This window comes from Setaria italica, chromosome IV, assembly GCF_000263155.2.
Source record: "Setaria italica strain Yugu1 chromosome IV, Setaria_italica_v2.0, whole genome shotgun sequence".
In the NCBI taxonomy this organism is placed as follows: Eukaryota; Viridiplantae; Streptophyta; class Magnoliopsida; order Poales; family Poaceae; genus Setaria; species Setaria italica.
This window is the reverse complement of record NC_028453.1, coordinates 26,014,809-26,030,411: the sequence shown is the minus strand read 5'-3', so window position 1 is coordinate 26,030,411 and position 15,603 is coordinate 26,014,809. Positions and strand designations below refer to the sequence as shown.

At 44.9% G+C, this 15,603-nt stretch overlaps 2 protein-coding genes across 5 annotated transcripts; one reads left to right on the top strand and one right to left on the bottom strand.

Moving 5' to 3' along the window:
• The first annotated feature begins 5,246 nt into the window (after window positions 1–5,246).
• LOC101761374 lies at window positions 5,247–9,577 on the top strand. Of its 3 annotated transcripts, XR_002677495.1 has the most exons (3): window positions 5,249–6,424; window positions 6,706–8,946; window positions 9,046–9,577. XR_002677495.1 is itself a non-coding variant. In XM_014805002.2 (2 exons), exons 1-2 carry the CDS (start codon window positions 5,968–5,970, stop codon window positions 6,723–6,725), a joined length of 474 nt encoding a protein of 157 aa, XP_014660488.1. In that variant the 5' UTR covers window positions 5,247–5,967; the 3' UTR covers window positions 6,726–9,577. The 3 variants fall into 3 exon arrangements, 2 of the variants coding, with proteins under 2 accessions (XP_014660488.1, XP_004967042.2); XM_014805002.2 differs by having other exon boundaries at window positions 5,247–6,424; window positions 6,709–9,577; XM_004966985.3 differs by having other exon boundaries at window positions 6,706–9,577.
• A 567-nt stretch (window positions 9,578–10,144) lies between these two features.
• On the bottom strand, window positions 10,145–15,603 carry LOC101755539. 2 transcript variants are annotated; one of them, XM_004965445.3, is made up of 3 exons: window positions 15,395–15,603; window positions 13,409–13,497; window positions 10,145–12,699 (listed from the first exon to the last, which is right to left on the bottom strand). In XM_004965445.3, exon 3 carries the CDS (start codon window positions 12,408–12,410, stop codon window positions 10,530–10,532), a length of 1,881 nt encoding a protein of 626 aa, XP_004965502.1. In that variant the 5' UTR covers window positions 12,411–12,699; window positions 13,409–13,497; window positions 15,395–15,603; the 3' UTR covers window positions 10,145–10,529. The 2 variants fall into 2 exon arrangements, with proteins under 2 accessions (XP_004965502.1, XP_004965503.1); XM_004965446.3 differs by lacking the exon at window positions 15,395–15,603 and adding an exon at window positions 15,044–15,233.

Below are 15,603 nucleotides of genomic sequence, written 5' to 3'. Positions count from 1 at the left end.
ACTGTTGCTTGAAATAAATTATCCTGTCGGCCAATGAATAATTACCCTGTCGGAATCAGACTAGCAAGGTTCACGTATTTCTCTGTCGGTAAAGAAAAACAACAGGAAAACACAAATTTTCTGTAAGTTGTACCCCGACAGGATAATTCTTTTCCTGTCGGTACCTGGATTATTCCCTGTCGGGTTTTCTTCGACAAGGGAAAAATTTATAACCTGACGGACGACATTTCCCTGAGAGTGGCAAACCGACAGGGAAAGTAAGAAACCGCAGGGTAATGAAAAACCCAATTTTTTGTTTCCCTGTCGCTCATCCCTGTCGGGTAACCGACAGGAGAATTATTTTTCATTTCCCTGTCGGTATTGCCACACACAGGAGAATTCCATTTTCCAAGTGGTGTCAGGAAGAAGCTGCCGAGGAGAGGGTGTTCTCTCTTGCTGGGTGACCTAACTTCAAATTTAATTCCCTCACTACTGTCATGACAAATACTTCAGTGTTCTTTTCTTTCATAAAATTAGGCTTCCATTTGAGCAGCTACAGTGTATTCTCAAAGCAATGCTTCGTTTTTCTCTTTCCTCTTTTGAGAATCGATTTTACCACTGTGGCCACCGATGCCGAGCTAAGAAAAGCTGACCTCGGGGATAGTTCATTCCTCGATGCTCCGTGAAGCCTAGGGAATAAAAAACTGCTTCAGTTAGCTAAATCAGATGACCAGAGGAGAAAGTAATGGGTGTGGTTGAGCTGAGTTGCTGTATTTTATTTGGGAGCCCACATTGCTTTTAGCATCGCTTGAACACGCTGTAAGTTTAACCGAAAGCGGTAAAATAAAAAGGAAAACGTGCTCCTGTTGACGGTCTTTATGACAGAAATCCGACCATCACACTACTCAAAGAATAAAGGAAATTAACATATCTTACTCGCATATTTGTTATCAAAAGCTAGTTCCATATGTATTGGCAAATAAGTTATTTCAGGGATACAAGTATGTACAAGAGAGGAAACATGCGCAAAAGCGGACGAAATACACTGAAGAACACTTGACGTGTACACGATGGATTATAAGGCCCACATGCCAGAGCAAACCAGCTCAATCCAGCGTGAGTCCACGAGGAAAATGACCAAGACCCTCTAGGTAGCCCACCACACAAAGGCTGTGGCGAGGCGGCCGAGCCTAGACTGCGGGTTCGGCCGAGACTGGACAGACGCCCCTCATCCTCATTCTCCACGTGGCGGTCCTTTATTGACTCCTAAAGACGGTGGAGGAAGATTTCTCAAAGATGCCTCCCGGAAACCGCCCCTACACACCTATAAAGAGAGAAGGAGGAGCCCCTTCTCACACACACCACACTTGAAGCCTCTCTCCCTCTCTCTCTAGTACTCTTGTAATCCTTAGGGTAGTGGAGCTAGGCTAGAGCTAAACTCTTGTAATGCTAAGCTAGACTTCGGGTCGGTTGGGGACATAACCTCCGGCTCTCAGTATGGCTTTGTACTCGACTTGTCGGTATCCTATCTATAAAGAGTATGGTTGTTATGTTATTTCGGTAGTATGTTATGCCATGACTTGTACTTTATTAAGTTGTACTCATATGGTTAGACTGAATCTATGTTACCGCATCAGTTCGTTGTGCCTTCGGGCTTGCTCTAGTTCTATGCCTGTCGATCATCATGGTCGGGGTTCCGGAGGGGCTAGAGTAGTGATCATGTATATGAGCGTGGTGCTCGGGCGCGTTGGGATCCATCGAATATGATTGTACCCCACGGTTTGAGGGGTAGGCGGCAGGTGGTGATAGCCCTATCCGTCCCTTGTAGTCCCCCACGTTCAGGTATGGTGTAGGAGTTCTGAAAGATATCTTGCCTTGGCAGACCAGGGCCGGGTATTCTTCCCGTAATGATGTATGCAATCATATGCTTCTATGACCCTTGCTAATATAGATAGATGCCGCTAGGACCTCTTGCATGCCTTTCTCCCACTAACCTTAGGTTTATTCTTTTATTCTTTATTCTTAAGATTGGCTTGTGTGTATCACATTACCCTCATATATTTATCATGGCTTACCCATGTATGAACTTTGGTCTATTATTTAAGCTTATGATCCTGGATATGTATCCGATAAATCCTTTTACACTAATACCATCCTTTGGGAAAATATAAATAATGATACCCTGAATACTTTTCGGGTGAAATGCTACAACGGTATATCCGTGCGCTTGCGATTTATTCGTAACATTAAGAAATACCAAAAAGCATTTCTGACACTGTTGCTGAGGATGGCACTGGTTAAAAGATTTATCAATACATGTTCTTGGTTATATGTTTAAGAAATAGCCATTGCTTATACAGGCTAACTTGTCTTTGTTTTCTCCTGTTTATGACCGGTTTCGACTTGTCGACCAAGTTCATCGAGAATTCTGAACGTCTTGTGAGAAGGGTCTGACCTCGCGTCGTCCCTCTTCAGATCGTTTTTTGGCAACCGAACCAGTCATCCCAGTACCATCTGCTCATAAGGCTATGACCGAGAAGACTCTTTGCGAGTTCTCCATCCCTTCCACCGACAACGGGCTACCGGCCCCGTTGTTGACCTGGGGATGTGAACTTTGAGCTGAAGACGAACCTCATCAACATGGTGCAGGCTAGCCCCTCTGTGGCAAGCCGAACGAGGACGCAAATACTCATCTCCAACACTTCCTTGGCCCGTGTGACACCGTCATAATGAGTGTGACACCGTCATAATGAGGGAGTCACTCAAGACACCATCAGACTCCATCTGTTTTCGTTCTCTTTCCTCGGGAGGGCGAAACAATGATTCTACAAGGACAAGGATGCCATCAACATGTGGGCAAAATGCTCCAAGGCGTTCCTCGCTAAATTCTTCCTATTGGGCAAAACCAATACCCTACGTGGGAGGATTTCTAGCTTCTAGCAGTCAAGCACAGAAATGATCCCAGAGGCGTGGGAGCAGCTGCAAGAATACATCCTTGCCTACCCACACCACGGGATGGACGACTGGCTCGTCCTCCAAAGCTTCTACAATGGGCTAACCACGTCAGCACGAGCCCATCTTGACACTGCTACTGGAAGAGCCTTCCTCGACCTCACTATTACCAAGGCTACAACCTTGGTCGAGAAGATGGTCTCCAATTAGGGGTGGAGCGAAGAACGACTCCAACCTCGTACATGGGGCATGCACACCATCAAGGACACAGACGTGCTAGCCCCTAAGCTATATCTCCTGCTCAAGCGCATGGATGAATGGGAAAATCCTCAAGAACTCATGTTCAAACCCGTTCAAGCCTTGGACTCGCACCTCACGTGCGAGGTCTGAGGAGATGGAGGACACTCAGGGAACGACTACCCTGAGACCCGAGAAGATGTCGCCTACATGAACAACAACAACGAGTATCGTCCTCAAGGAGGTCAAGGGTGGAACCAGTCGCGCCCACCTTATCAGGGAGGTAATAATAATGGTAATTATAATTTGAATTACAATTCAAACCAACCTTCCCTAAAGGACCTTGTTCTTGGCCAAGCTAAGATCAATGAATCTCTTTTGAAAAAGCTTGCAGCCAATAATAAACTTTGGAAAGCATCAATGTTAAAATTGAAAGTGTTTCCTCAGCTTTTAAAAATCAAGTGAGCTTCAATAAAATGATCAAAACTCAATTAGCTCAAATCATTGTTACTGTTCCTATTTCTGAACCTGGGAACATCCCGGTACAACCCGAGAACGTGAGTGCTGTCACCGTTAGATGGGGCAACCCATCTCGGAACCCATCCACTACTAACCATGCAGGAATGGGAGGAACTAGCAGTTAAGAACGAAGAACTGGGGTACCCAGCGATCAGCTGTTCAATGTGGGACTTCCTGTTGGGTGGATTGTATCGATTGAACTTGTTTGGAGGGGGTCACTGCCTCGCCTTATATTGCCAGGGGTAGGGTTATAGGTCGGTTGTTTACAAGAATACTAGTCGGATTCGACCAGAGAGTCCTACTCTAATTAATACGAGTAGTTTCCTAATCCTCAACTAGTTTTTGTCCTCCACGTAGACCACGCCGTCCTGCACCATAGTCTCCATGTCTGACACGTCTTGGTGTTCAGCCTCGTATTGTAGGATTGTCCAAACCTTCTGGTGGGACCATAAATGTATAGACGACAATTATTGCGGCAGGCGGCGCGATGGGAGCGTGATGAGAAACCGCCACGGGAGCGCGATGATGATGATGAGGCGCTAAAGGATCGCTCGATGCACGCGGGGAGCCGATGGTGGAGAGGCAGCCCGACGAGGAGCCGTAGGAGGTGGGGGCCGAGGAGGAGACAGATCGCTTCATGGCATCGGCCGTGCTGCAGGAGTGAGGCGCACGCGTGTCGGGACGAGATGGTAATGGAACTGGCGATGACGCCGATGGTGGGGGAAAATAGCGATTAAATAAGGAGTTCCTCACCTTCCATGGGAAGTTGTGCTTACTTTCTTGGGAAGCTAGGCAACCGATGTCGGTGTTTAGACCCGGCAACCTAACGAGAGGTATCCGAGGTAATGTTTTATGCGTGGGGCTCGCCGAGGTCATGAAATCGAAGGTGAACTCGACACACAATTTAGACAGGTTCGGGCCGCTTATGTCGCGTAATACCCTACATCCTTTTGTGTTAGTTGGATTGTATTGATTGACTTGTTTGGAGGGGGTCCCTGCCTCGTCTTACATTGCCGGGGGCAGGGTTACAGGTCGGTTGTTTACAAGAGTACTAGCCGGATTTGACTAGAGTCCTACTCTAATTGTTATGAAAAGTTTTCTAATTCTCGACTAGTTCTTGTCCTCCATGTAGACCACACCATCCTGCACCATCACTTCAATCATTTTTTCTTCTAGTAGTGCAATTTGTATGCATATGAAGCAGCAATACCTCCCTAATGAACCTACGCATCCCTAGTTCCCTACCACCATATCATCGAAGCAATTTTATGTGCAACCTTTAGCTATTATAGGAGGTGAGTCGCGGTGAATCGCGCACATTGGCCTGATAAAACTGTACTTAAAAATTTAAAAATTTAGTTATGCGTGTGTTATAATTAAAATTTTAGACTAAAATGCTGAAAAAATCGAACTCACTGTGACGCAGCCAGAAAGTGCGAGCAGCATTTACTGGCGCTGAAGGCCTGAACCACTTCCGCTGCCACCCTGGTCCCACATGGTAGAGGCAGAGGCGGGCTGCTTGTGCGCTTGTATTAAACGGCAGGTGCCCATCCCTTTCAGTCCACAGAATCTTTCCCCAACGAACCAGATCCTCTTCCTCCTATCTCGATTTCACCAGCACAGAATCCCACTCGATTTCACCAGCACAGAGAATCCCACGGTGAGATGGCGACACCGCGGCGGGTGCTGTCGGAGGATCTCATCGGCGAGATCTTCCTCCGCCTCCCGCCGGACCATCCGGCATGCCCCTTCCGCGCGTCGGCCGTCAGCCAGGCGTGACGTACCTTCCTCACCGACCCCGACATCCTCCGCCTCTACCGCCAGCTCCACACGGCGCCGCCGGTTCTGGGCTTCCTGCAGCACACCGGCCGCCCCGACAGCCCGTTCGCGCACATCATAACCACCGCCACCCCCTCGCCGCCGCTCCGCCGCCCGGACATCGAGTGCTCGCTCTCGCTCGAGCTCGACTGCCGCCATGGCCGCGTGCTGTTCCACACCATAAACCCCCTCGGCCTCATCGTCTGGAACCCCGTCACCGGCGGCCACCACTTCCTGCCCTACCAGCTCGACCATCCCCAGCCTGCCTTCAGCCACTTCGCCGGAGCGGTGCTCTGCGCCGCCGACGGCTGCGACCACCTCGACTGCGGCGAGGGCCCCTTCCGCGTGGTGTTCGCGGCCACCGTCGACGAGGACGTCGACGTGGTCTTCACATGGGCGAGACTCTACTCCTCGGAGTCCGGATCCTGGACCGCGCCGGCCACAGTCTACCCCGGCGCCCTCATGGAGTCCCCCGACGTGATGGGCCCGAGCCTGCTCGCCGGCGACGCGCTCTACTTCACCCTGGACCTCCTCAACAACCGCACCATTCTCAGGTACGATTTGGGCGGGGGCGCCCTGTCGGTGATGGAACCTCCACCATTGGTTAGGAGGGACACGTTCCTGGTAACGGGGGAGGACGGGGGGCTGGGTGTTGCCGCCGTGGAGGGATACAGCCTCCACCTCTGGTCCTGGAAGGCTGCTGGCGGATGGGCGCCGCCCAGGGTGTCGATACCATTTACCATCGGAGACCCCATCACCGAGCTCAAGGTGATCGGCTTTGCGGAGATGTCTGGTACCATCTTCGTAAGTGTAAATGGCGTAATCTCCAGTGTCCAGATGAGGTCTGGCAGAGTCAGCAAATTCAGCAGGACCCCAGACTCCAACACTATCTTTCCCTTCGAGATGTTCTACACTCTAGGTACTAGCCTCATGCTCATCTATGTTTCAGTGCTCTCTTAATAGTGTTGTGCATATGGGACCATTAACTGGCATAGTTGTGGAAAATAAGCTAGTGCCGTACTGTTGTTTGCGGCAACTTGAAATGTTGTGCACATGTGGCCGTTAATTGGTGTAGTTTTGGAAAATAAGTTAGTACTGTTAAGTTAGCTGTTCGTGGCAACTTCAATCCCTCTTGTGATTGCTGACAAGCAATTTTGGTTTATGCCAATAATTTCTCATAATTATATTTGTGATTTTCAGCAGGAATGCAGGGCGCATAAGGAGCTCAAGTTTCTGGTGCATGGTCTTCAACATCAAGCTTGAAGCGTGTAGAGATGAAGACAGATAGCTTTCTTGGCCTTCCCTGCAAGATGGTGACTGCAACAGAATTGTAGTACTCTCTTTGTGCTTTTGGGAACTTGAGTTTGCAATCAGATTAGGAGAATGATATGATTCCTCATGTTACATCGATGGTTTTCCCATGAATACATGATTACAAAGGTTAACTATGCTTGTTTGAGATTTTCAGTGTGGTTAAAGTTCATCTCATCTTCGGCGGCCTTCTTGGAATTTTGAACTGATGTGTGACTCTGCTTCTCTTTTCCTGAAGAAAGAATCTGTGTGGGTCTGTCTCAGTACAATGTGTCAAACATGGTTTGCACAAGTAGCTTCAGAATTTAATTTATTCATGGACATGTTAGGTGGATTTGAAAATGTTTGAAATTATGCTGGTATGGTTTCATTCTGTTTGTACAGTATAAACTGAGTGAGTTTTTTAAATGCAAATTGAAATTTCAGACTAATAACCTAGATATCTGTGACCAAGTGCTGGTGGGTCCAGTGCTTGACAAACTAAGGTGCTCACTTCTCAGTCAAAGGGGAAGTGGGTTATTTTTTTTTTGTGTGTGTGGAACACCTGTTTAGCACCAATGAGATTAGTGCTGGCCTAATTTTTTGACATTTAGTGGTTCTGCTTAAGGGATCTTATCTCTACAAGTATTTAGCAAGGTTGATCATGGTGTCAGGTTTTGATGGACATTTTTGTAAGTTTATAACCAAGGTGTTACCCTACTCTGCGTTAACTCCAGAATATTTGCGTTGCCTTGGAATTCTAGAATGAATAATCGGACATAGGCACCTGAAATTGAAACACTGCAACTTCATAAGCATCATGTTACTCTTGTGGTCTGTCTCAGTACAATCTTTTAAACATGGTTTGCACAAGTAGCTTCAGATTTAATTTAATTCATGTACATGGTAGGTGGAAATAGAAAATTTTGAAGTTATACTGGTACGGATTCAGTTTGTTTGTGTTGTACTCCCTCCGTTCCAAATTACTATTCGTTTTGGCTTTTCTAGGTACATAGCTTTAGATATGCAACTATATATATGCTATATCTAGATACATAGTAAAAGTTAGTAAAACCAAAACGAATAGTATTTTGGGACGGGGAGAGTTTATAAACTAAATGAGTTTTTTAAATAAAAAATTGAAATTCCAGACTAATAACTTGGATACTTGTGTTAAGCAAGAGATTTACTTCTATTTAATAATTTTGTTTTGAATTTAGTTTTATCTTTTAAGAGTGGTTGTTCACATTGGAGCTGTGGATAAGATGTTCTGCTGTTTGGTTAGCATTAGCAATAACTTGTTGGGTCCTTCTTGTTGGCCAAAGAAAAGAAGTTCATTGAGAACAAATGCTGCACCCTCAACCAGTTGATATTACTTTCATAATTTGTCTATTTCTGTAACATTGGGAGCAATCTCTGCATGTGAAGGACCAATCACGGTCGCGTCAAGTGATTGACTAACTTAGGTGCTCACAGTCACATGTGAGCTTCTCAGTCAAGGGGAAATGGTGAACATCATGGATTGTTTTGGTGGAACACCTCTTTACATCAATGAGATTAGTACTGGCCTAATTTGTTAACCTTAACTGGTTCTTCTTAAGGCATATTATCTCTTCAAATTTTTAACTTGGTTCATCATGGTGATAAGTTTTGAACCTTTTGCAAGGTTATAACCAATTTGTTCCTGTACTCTATGTTTTGTACACTGCATTTGAATTCTAGAATGAATAATTGGATAGGGGCATTTGAAATTGCAACACTGCAACTTCAAGTGTCATGTTACTCCTGCCCAGTTTTAGTTGGGCTTAACATTTTGTGGCTTCAAATGATTGCACAAGAGAGACTTGTTAGTTTGTTATGATATCTAGTGTGGGAATGTGTTGAATTTTCAAAATAGTATGTATTTTATATTTGTGCATCTCCAAACAGCAATGGATTTTAACAAGATTATTGAATAGTATGCAGCTTAAGCCTAGGATCACAAGAAAACTGCAAGGAGCTCAGCCAGCAAGCTCATCGGGTCATCAGTTTTCTCTAAAACACTTATCATCCTATATCTTGATTTCAGCTATAAGTAGTATGATTTTTTAGATTTTGTTTATCATCCTGGATCTTGATTTCAGCTATAAGAAGTATGATTTTTAGATAATGGTAAGTAGTATGATTTATTCTACTAGACATTTATTGACCAACTAGAAATCAAGCCATGCATACAGAATTTCAGATACCAAGTCTTCTTCCTTGCTGCAGAATATGATGTTTATTGGGATGCTGTGGTCGTTGTTCAAGCTCTGCTCCCCTGTCGAGAATCCTGACTCCGAGTACATATGCTGGCCAAGGAAGTCCGTACCACATCTCCGGCTTGCTACCAAAATCTCTGATTCGTGTACATCTGACGAAACAGTCGCCAACGTTTGAGTTCAAGTTTACCATTACCAACTATCCTATCTCAGAGTGTGTTCATGAAAAATTTATCAGCCTATCTGGTTACACTTTGACCGTCAACCAAGTTCTAGTTTTACTTCTGTTTCCTCAGTTCGCTGGCATGAGCCCAGTAAGTCGATGGAGGGTTAATCCATTTCTTCGGTGTGCTGTGTGCATGCTCAGGACTAGTGAAGAGCGGGACTAGCTGTTACTTGCAGACATTGTATTCAGGAAATTGAACTGAACATTTTTCCTTGGTTATTGTGCAACTGTGCAAGAGGTGTAAATCTTGCTGTAAATCATCCATTTCCTTAATGGCTCTGGTTATATTGGGAAAATAACTGTCAGTGTTGGTTTTCCTGCTCTACTAACCTGCCATGACCTGGACTATATATGGGAGCTAGTTTGATCAGCTGAGCTGCCAGACGAGAGGTTTTCCTCTTCGAGCGTTACAACTTAGTACGATTATTTCCATCATAGTTTTTATTTGCTCCATTTGATACTTGGTAATAAGTTGCTGTAAACTGCTTTTACCACATGTCTGAGCTCAAGTTGTCAAGTGAGTAGCGGTCCAACCTTGCTTGCCTGCATACTCACGAGAGGTGTCGTCAGATAAAGATCAACAAGACAACAACTATATTTGGCACTTGCACAGTGCTGCTGCTACGCGAGCTGCTGTGTAGAACACATCCTCGAGTCCTCGCAATCACACAACTATTTGGTTCCCTTCCCTCCAATACCTCGACGTATACCAAGACATCCTGCGTCAGTTTCATGTTTTGAGATGGAACTTACTTCTGAAGATAAAAATGCCCATTGCCTGCCCTAATTCAACAGAATTCATTGAATATGATGGAACTCAATAACTCATTGGAGCGTTGTCTGTATCTAGATTTTGGAACGAAATAATGTAAGAGGAGTAACATAAAACATGTCAACACTAAGAACATAGCATAAATAGGTAATAGTGTTCGAACAGTTCCACACATGCACTGCACACTGCAGGAGCCTATCACAATCCTAATCTAGTACTTAGAGAACACAAAACACACAGGTTAGGTTATTCGTTACAGTTCAGACCAACAGCTTCAATTCCGCACTTGGGTGCTAGTATAGGTTACAGTACCTTCCCTTTATTTATGACACAGGGTAGCTACAGCTACAATAAAAATATTGAAAATCCCCTATAAAGCATAAATTCTACGTTGTAACCATGCATGACTGCCAGATACGCAACAGGTCAAGACCAGAAGGTTACTTCTGGTTGACACTAAGCAAAACCAACTGGACAGGGCTGGTGTTTTTACATGCTACAGCCAATTGCCCGCAGAGGTGCTAGCCTCCGCATTGTAGCTTAATTGCTTTCCAAGATTCATACTAGTAGATAGAATAGCCACAATGTTACCACCACGCACCCTCCCTTCTGGAGCAGAGATTGGTGCTTGAGGAAGAGTCTCTGCAGGACGCAGAATATTGCTGGCCCTTTCGCTGAAATTGAAAGGGTTGAACGCCTCACCATCTGCGGTTCTAGAAATGGAACCGTGACTAACCATGTTGTTCACAACAGGTCCTGGTGAGCCCATAGCACCAAGTGTCTCCCCGCCACGGACTCGGCTGTCTTCCACCAGAGCATTGTGTGCAACGCACAGTCCATTCTTCCCCCTTGAAAAGCGCTCACAAGGAGTACTGCTGGTTCCAAGTTCAGATCCTGGTTGGCCCCATAAGCAACGCTTGCCTCCCCCATGAGCCTTGCAGAAGTCAGTGCTACCCTGTGCACTCTTGCTGCAGCCAGCAAATTGACATCTTTTGCCCCCACCATGACGAACACAGCAGTCTGTTCGTCCTCTAGCACTCTTGGTGCATCCTGGTACGACACATCGCTTTCCACCTCCATGGGCAACACAGAACTCGGTGCCACCATGGACACTCTTTGGGCAACCTTCAGCTCCACAGCGTTTCCCCCCTCCATGGCCCTTGCAGAAGAGTGTGCTGCCCTCAGCACCCTTGCTGCAATTTGGATGTGTGCATCTCTTACCACCTCCATGGGATTTGCAGAAATTAGTGCTTCCTTGAGCACCTTTTGTGCAACCTTCATGTTTGCAGCGCCTTCCACCTCCATGAGCAATACAAAAGCCAGACTGTCCCTCCGCACTCTTTGTACAGTTCTCTTTTTGGCATCTCTTTCCCCCACCATGCTTAATACAAAGGCCAGATTTTCCTCTTGCTGCCTTTTTGCACCCTTCATTCCTGCAACGGCGGCCACCCCCATGAGCTATGCAGAAATCAGTGCGACCCTCAGCGCTCTTTGTGCATCCAAGATGCTCACAGCGCCTACCCCCTCCATGAGATTTACAGAAGATGGTTTTTCCCTCAGCCCCTCTCTTGCAACCCTCTCTCTGGCACCTTCTGCCCCCACCATGTGAAATGCAGCGCCCAGATGAACCCCGGGCACCTTTAGAGCATCCTGGTTGTGAACAAATTTTTGTGCTAGTACAGCGCTGTTGTGGGCTGCTAACTCCAGAAGAACAGGCTACTGAACTTTTTGGCAGTTGTATCGCCGGTGACATTGGTAAAGGACCGTGAGATTGATTGGAGCCAACAGGTAACAGGTAAGGAAGTAGCTTACCACCAGATTTCCAGCGAGCTGATGTTGATCCTTCATCAACAGTTGGCACTGAGGCCATATTGTATGATTGAAACAATACTGTGTGATTTTGGGAGCCCATATTAAGGTCCACATTAGTAACAACAGATTCAGCAGGTCCGACAGTCAAAGATAACTGAAGATCCGTAACAGGCTGCTTCTCTGGAGCTGTCTTAGCATTACAAGCATTCGTGCCCAATTTTGAAGTGCCTTCATTACACAGACTAAACTGAAAATTTAGGTCCAAGTCAATAGATGATCCATCATCCCTATCCTTTGCAGCAGAAGACAAGGTGCAGCATGTGCCCATGCTCTGCTTGCTTGAGTCAGAGGAGCTTGAAGTGTTACCTAAGCCAAGTGACAAGTCAATCCATTTCCGCTTGATCCCTCTTGATAAAATATTCGTTCTATCTTGGGAAAGCACATCAACTTGCGTAGGACAAGCTCTTGAATCCATGACTATTGGTCGAAGAGTGGTCCAGTTTCCAAGGTTGTTTGAATTCAAAGATTTACCAGTATACCCTGAATGTTCAAGCGTATGATCCATTGCTCCTGGTGGCAGCGAATACCATCAAATTCAACTGACCTTTATGAGGAAGTACAGTCAGCGACTCAGCATCACTTCTAGGTTACATAATGCAATGGAATATAAGGAGTTAGAAGTATATGCTTGTTAGCAGTCCCTTTGTCTCCTTGCATCCTCCACTAACAAACCCAGAAGTATCATGACGATCCATTTGTCAGCACTCTATGAAGAGAGTCTATCTAGTTAACAAACCCAGAAATTGCGCTTAGAAGTAACTGACTCTGCTTTCATCTGACAAGATCTTGCAAGTCTGCATGGATGGAAAAAAAAAGACATGATAATGTAAATATCCATGGATTTTAAAATCAGTATGTACAAACAAAGAAACAACAAATGCACACAATAGAGGAATTGATGCCTAGAGTAGTTCAGACAAAGCGTATTCGAAATCTGTTAATGAGTTAGTTGTATTTTATAATATATGTCAATGCACTTTGTGTTCAAACAGAACATTGTAAGTGTCCCCGGTACATTATCTACAAAAAGAAAATGTACCAATTGAACATCAAATGTGCATCATGTTTTTACAAAACATAGAAGAGTTCATCTAAATTACATCCTGTCATAGAAATAATTTTTCATTGAAGTAAATACCAAATGCAAATATAAAACTTCCTTTTTATTTATTTCCTTCTTAGAAATTGTTTCATGCAAATTCAAATGATATTTGAATCAGGAAAGGGTACTAATAAGATGCCTTTTTTGCTCTCAGAAAGAGAGGCAATTGATTTTGAAACAAATGTCCAATGTAGCGTTCAAAGAAAAAATAAAGTTGACAATAAAATGCTATGTGATTGTGATCTAATGGTCATCATCACGTATAACAATTTTATGAGAAACAGGATTCCAGGTTCATAATTCATGCATATTGAATGGACATACACCTGTTATCTATCAACAAAAATGGATATATGTATGGAGTCGACTCCATGGATAGATAAAAGGCTTGTGATCATTACCAATCAGTGACAAAACAGCAATAGCCTTTCTATACTGCAAGAAATTGCAGTGCTGTTGATATGGAAATTCAGCAAGATCACTCTGCAAACTGAACAATGAAAACATGAGTTAGAAAGCAAAAACTATCTTTTATCTCTAACTAAATTTACGCTACCAACTAGACGAACCATAAAAGTAAACCAAACTAAAGTGACACAAGAAATGGTATGGATGGACATCAACAAGCAAGCAAAAATATACAATAACAACCAATGAAGCAAGAAGATTGCACAAGTTTGATCACTAGACAACTAGAATATCTGTATGCACAGCACTGGAATCATGGTGAAAGTAGTGGTGCTACAATCTAAGAGGGTATCACAGCCAGCCACTTCACATCTTAATGCCGTGATATAAAACATCATAGAAATATTCTCTGTGCATATCACCATCAACAGGCATGATGAAGTTTGTCTCGAGATTGAACATTATCAAAACTCTAATAGCAGCAAGTTAACCGAATCAATAAGTACTTGGTCTCCAAGATGCTTCTTTACATCTAGCAATGGAATATGAAATCTAATAAGCACTAGATGCGGGGAAAGGACACCATCTTTCCCATGGCACACTCAGTTCACTGAACAAATCAAAGCATCAAAACTTCAAAAGCAGTAGCATTCCACCATAGATAAGTATCACAGTCAGCCACTTTACACCTTAGGAAGAATAATGTCAACATCCCAGAAATGCTCAGAATTTGTATCAGCGCCAAAAGGCGAAATACAACTTCACCTTAAGACTGAACAATTACCAAATCTAAGAACAGATAATCTGCTGAACAATACAAATGGTCTTAAAGAAGCATCTTGGTGTTGGTTTCAAAAGAAAAGAGAAGCATCTTTGTGTACAGGAGTGGAACCTATTAGGCACTAGAAGGGGTAAAGGGATTTGTTGCATGATAAACTCAATAGATAAAACGTCAAACCATCAAATGTTAGTAGCACGGCACTCTAATAGGTTTCAGAGTCAGACACTTTACATATTAGGAGGTAAATATGTCAACGTGAAAAAAATATTTCTATTCTGTATTCGGATCAGCACCAACACATTAAATGGAATTTTGTCTAAAGATTGAACAATCAACTCTAAGATAAATTATAATGCTGAAGCACACGTGTATAATCTATTAATATTAATTCTTAGGGAACGCTGAAGGAGTGGACTGTATTAACTACTAGGAGGGGAACAAGGAAAGAAAATCTTTGCCATAGCACACTCAGATACATGGAACAAATCAAAGCCATCTAAAGTAGTAGCACTGCACCCTAGGTAGGTATCACACTCAGCCACTTTACAGCTTTTAGAAGACATGATAGGAATATTCTGCTTTCAGGTCAGCAACAATAGACGCCACATAATTTTTCCTGAAGCTTGAACAATATCAAAGCTATAACAGCAGTAGTCTACTGTATCAGCAGTAGTTAGTGAAATCTAGAACGGAATCTACTAAACACTGTAAAAACATGAAAATAACATATCTCGCAAATATTATAGGAGGCCGAGAACAGCGCATGTGATTGCGCATCTCACCAAACTGACGCCCAAAACTTAGATGCAGAGTATAGGATTTTCAGCAAGGCAAAGAAAGAACGAACCCAGCAAATGATGCAGTTACCCACGAGGCCAAGAGACGGCAAGCGTGGTGACACCCGAGTCTCGAGATCAATCTCAGAAGCTAACTGGAACCCAAAAATGACGCAGGCAAGAGGCAACACGTAATCAATCCGAGCTCCTCTTACCACCTTACGCGAGACGCTAGCACTAAGACAAGCGCAGCACGAAGCCGCCGCCAGCGATTCTCGGCGCATTTAAGCGCCCACAGGAGCCGCACGGGGCCAAGGAGTCCCGTACAAGGCAGGCTTTCCGCGGTGCGGCAAGCAGCCAGGGGAAGCGACAAACAAACAACAACGCGTGGCGTCGGGAGGGACGGGCGGGAGGAGACCGACCTTGGGGCCTTGGGGGGACGGAACGGGACGCGCGCGGGGGCGGAGGCGCCGAGGCGGCGGGGGCACCGGTAGCGGAGAGGCGCGAGGGCTTCTCGGGGATGGGGATGGAGGGGGGAAAACGAGCGGGGGCGACGAGTCGGAGGTGGAGGACAGAGACAAGTGGAGGAGGAGGAGGCGAGTCGAGTGGCGACGGGGAGGGGACGCCGCGA

Excerpts from the sequence above, each read along its gene's own strand:
- LOC101755539 (XM_004965445.3), bottom strand. The coding sequence starts at position 12,410 with ATGGATCATACGCTTGAACATTCAGGGTATACTGGTAAATCTTTGAAT.
- LOC101761374 (XM_004966985.3), top strand. The coding sequence starts at position 5,968 with ATGGAGTCCCCCGACGTGATGGGCCCGAGCCTGCTCGCCGGCGACGCG. Across the intron at positions 6,425-6,705 it reads CGAGATGTTCTACACTCTAG|CAGGAATGCAGGGCGCATAA; the intron begins GTACTAGCCTCA and ends TGTGATTTTCAG.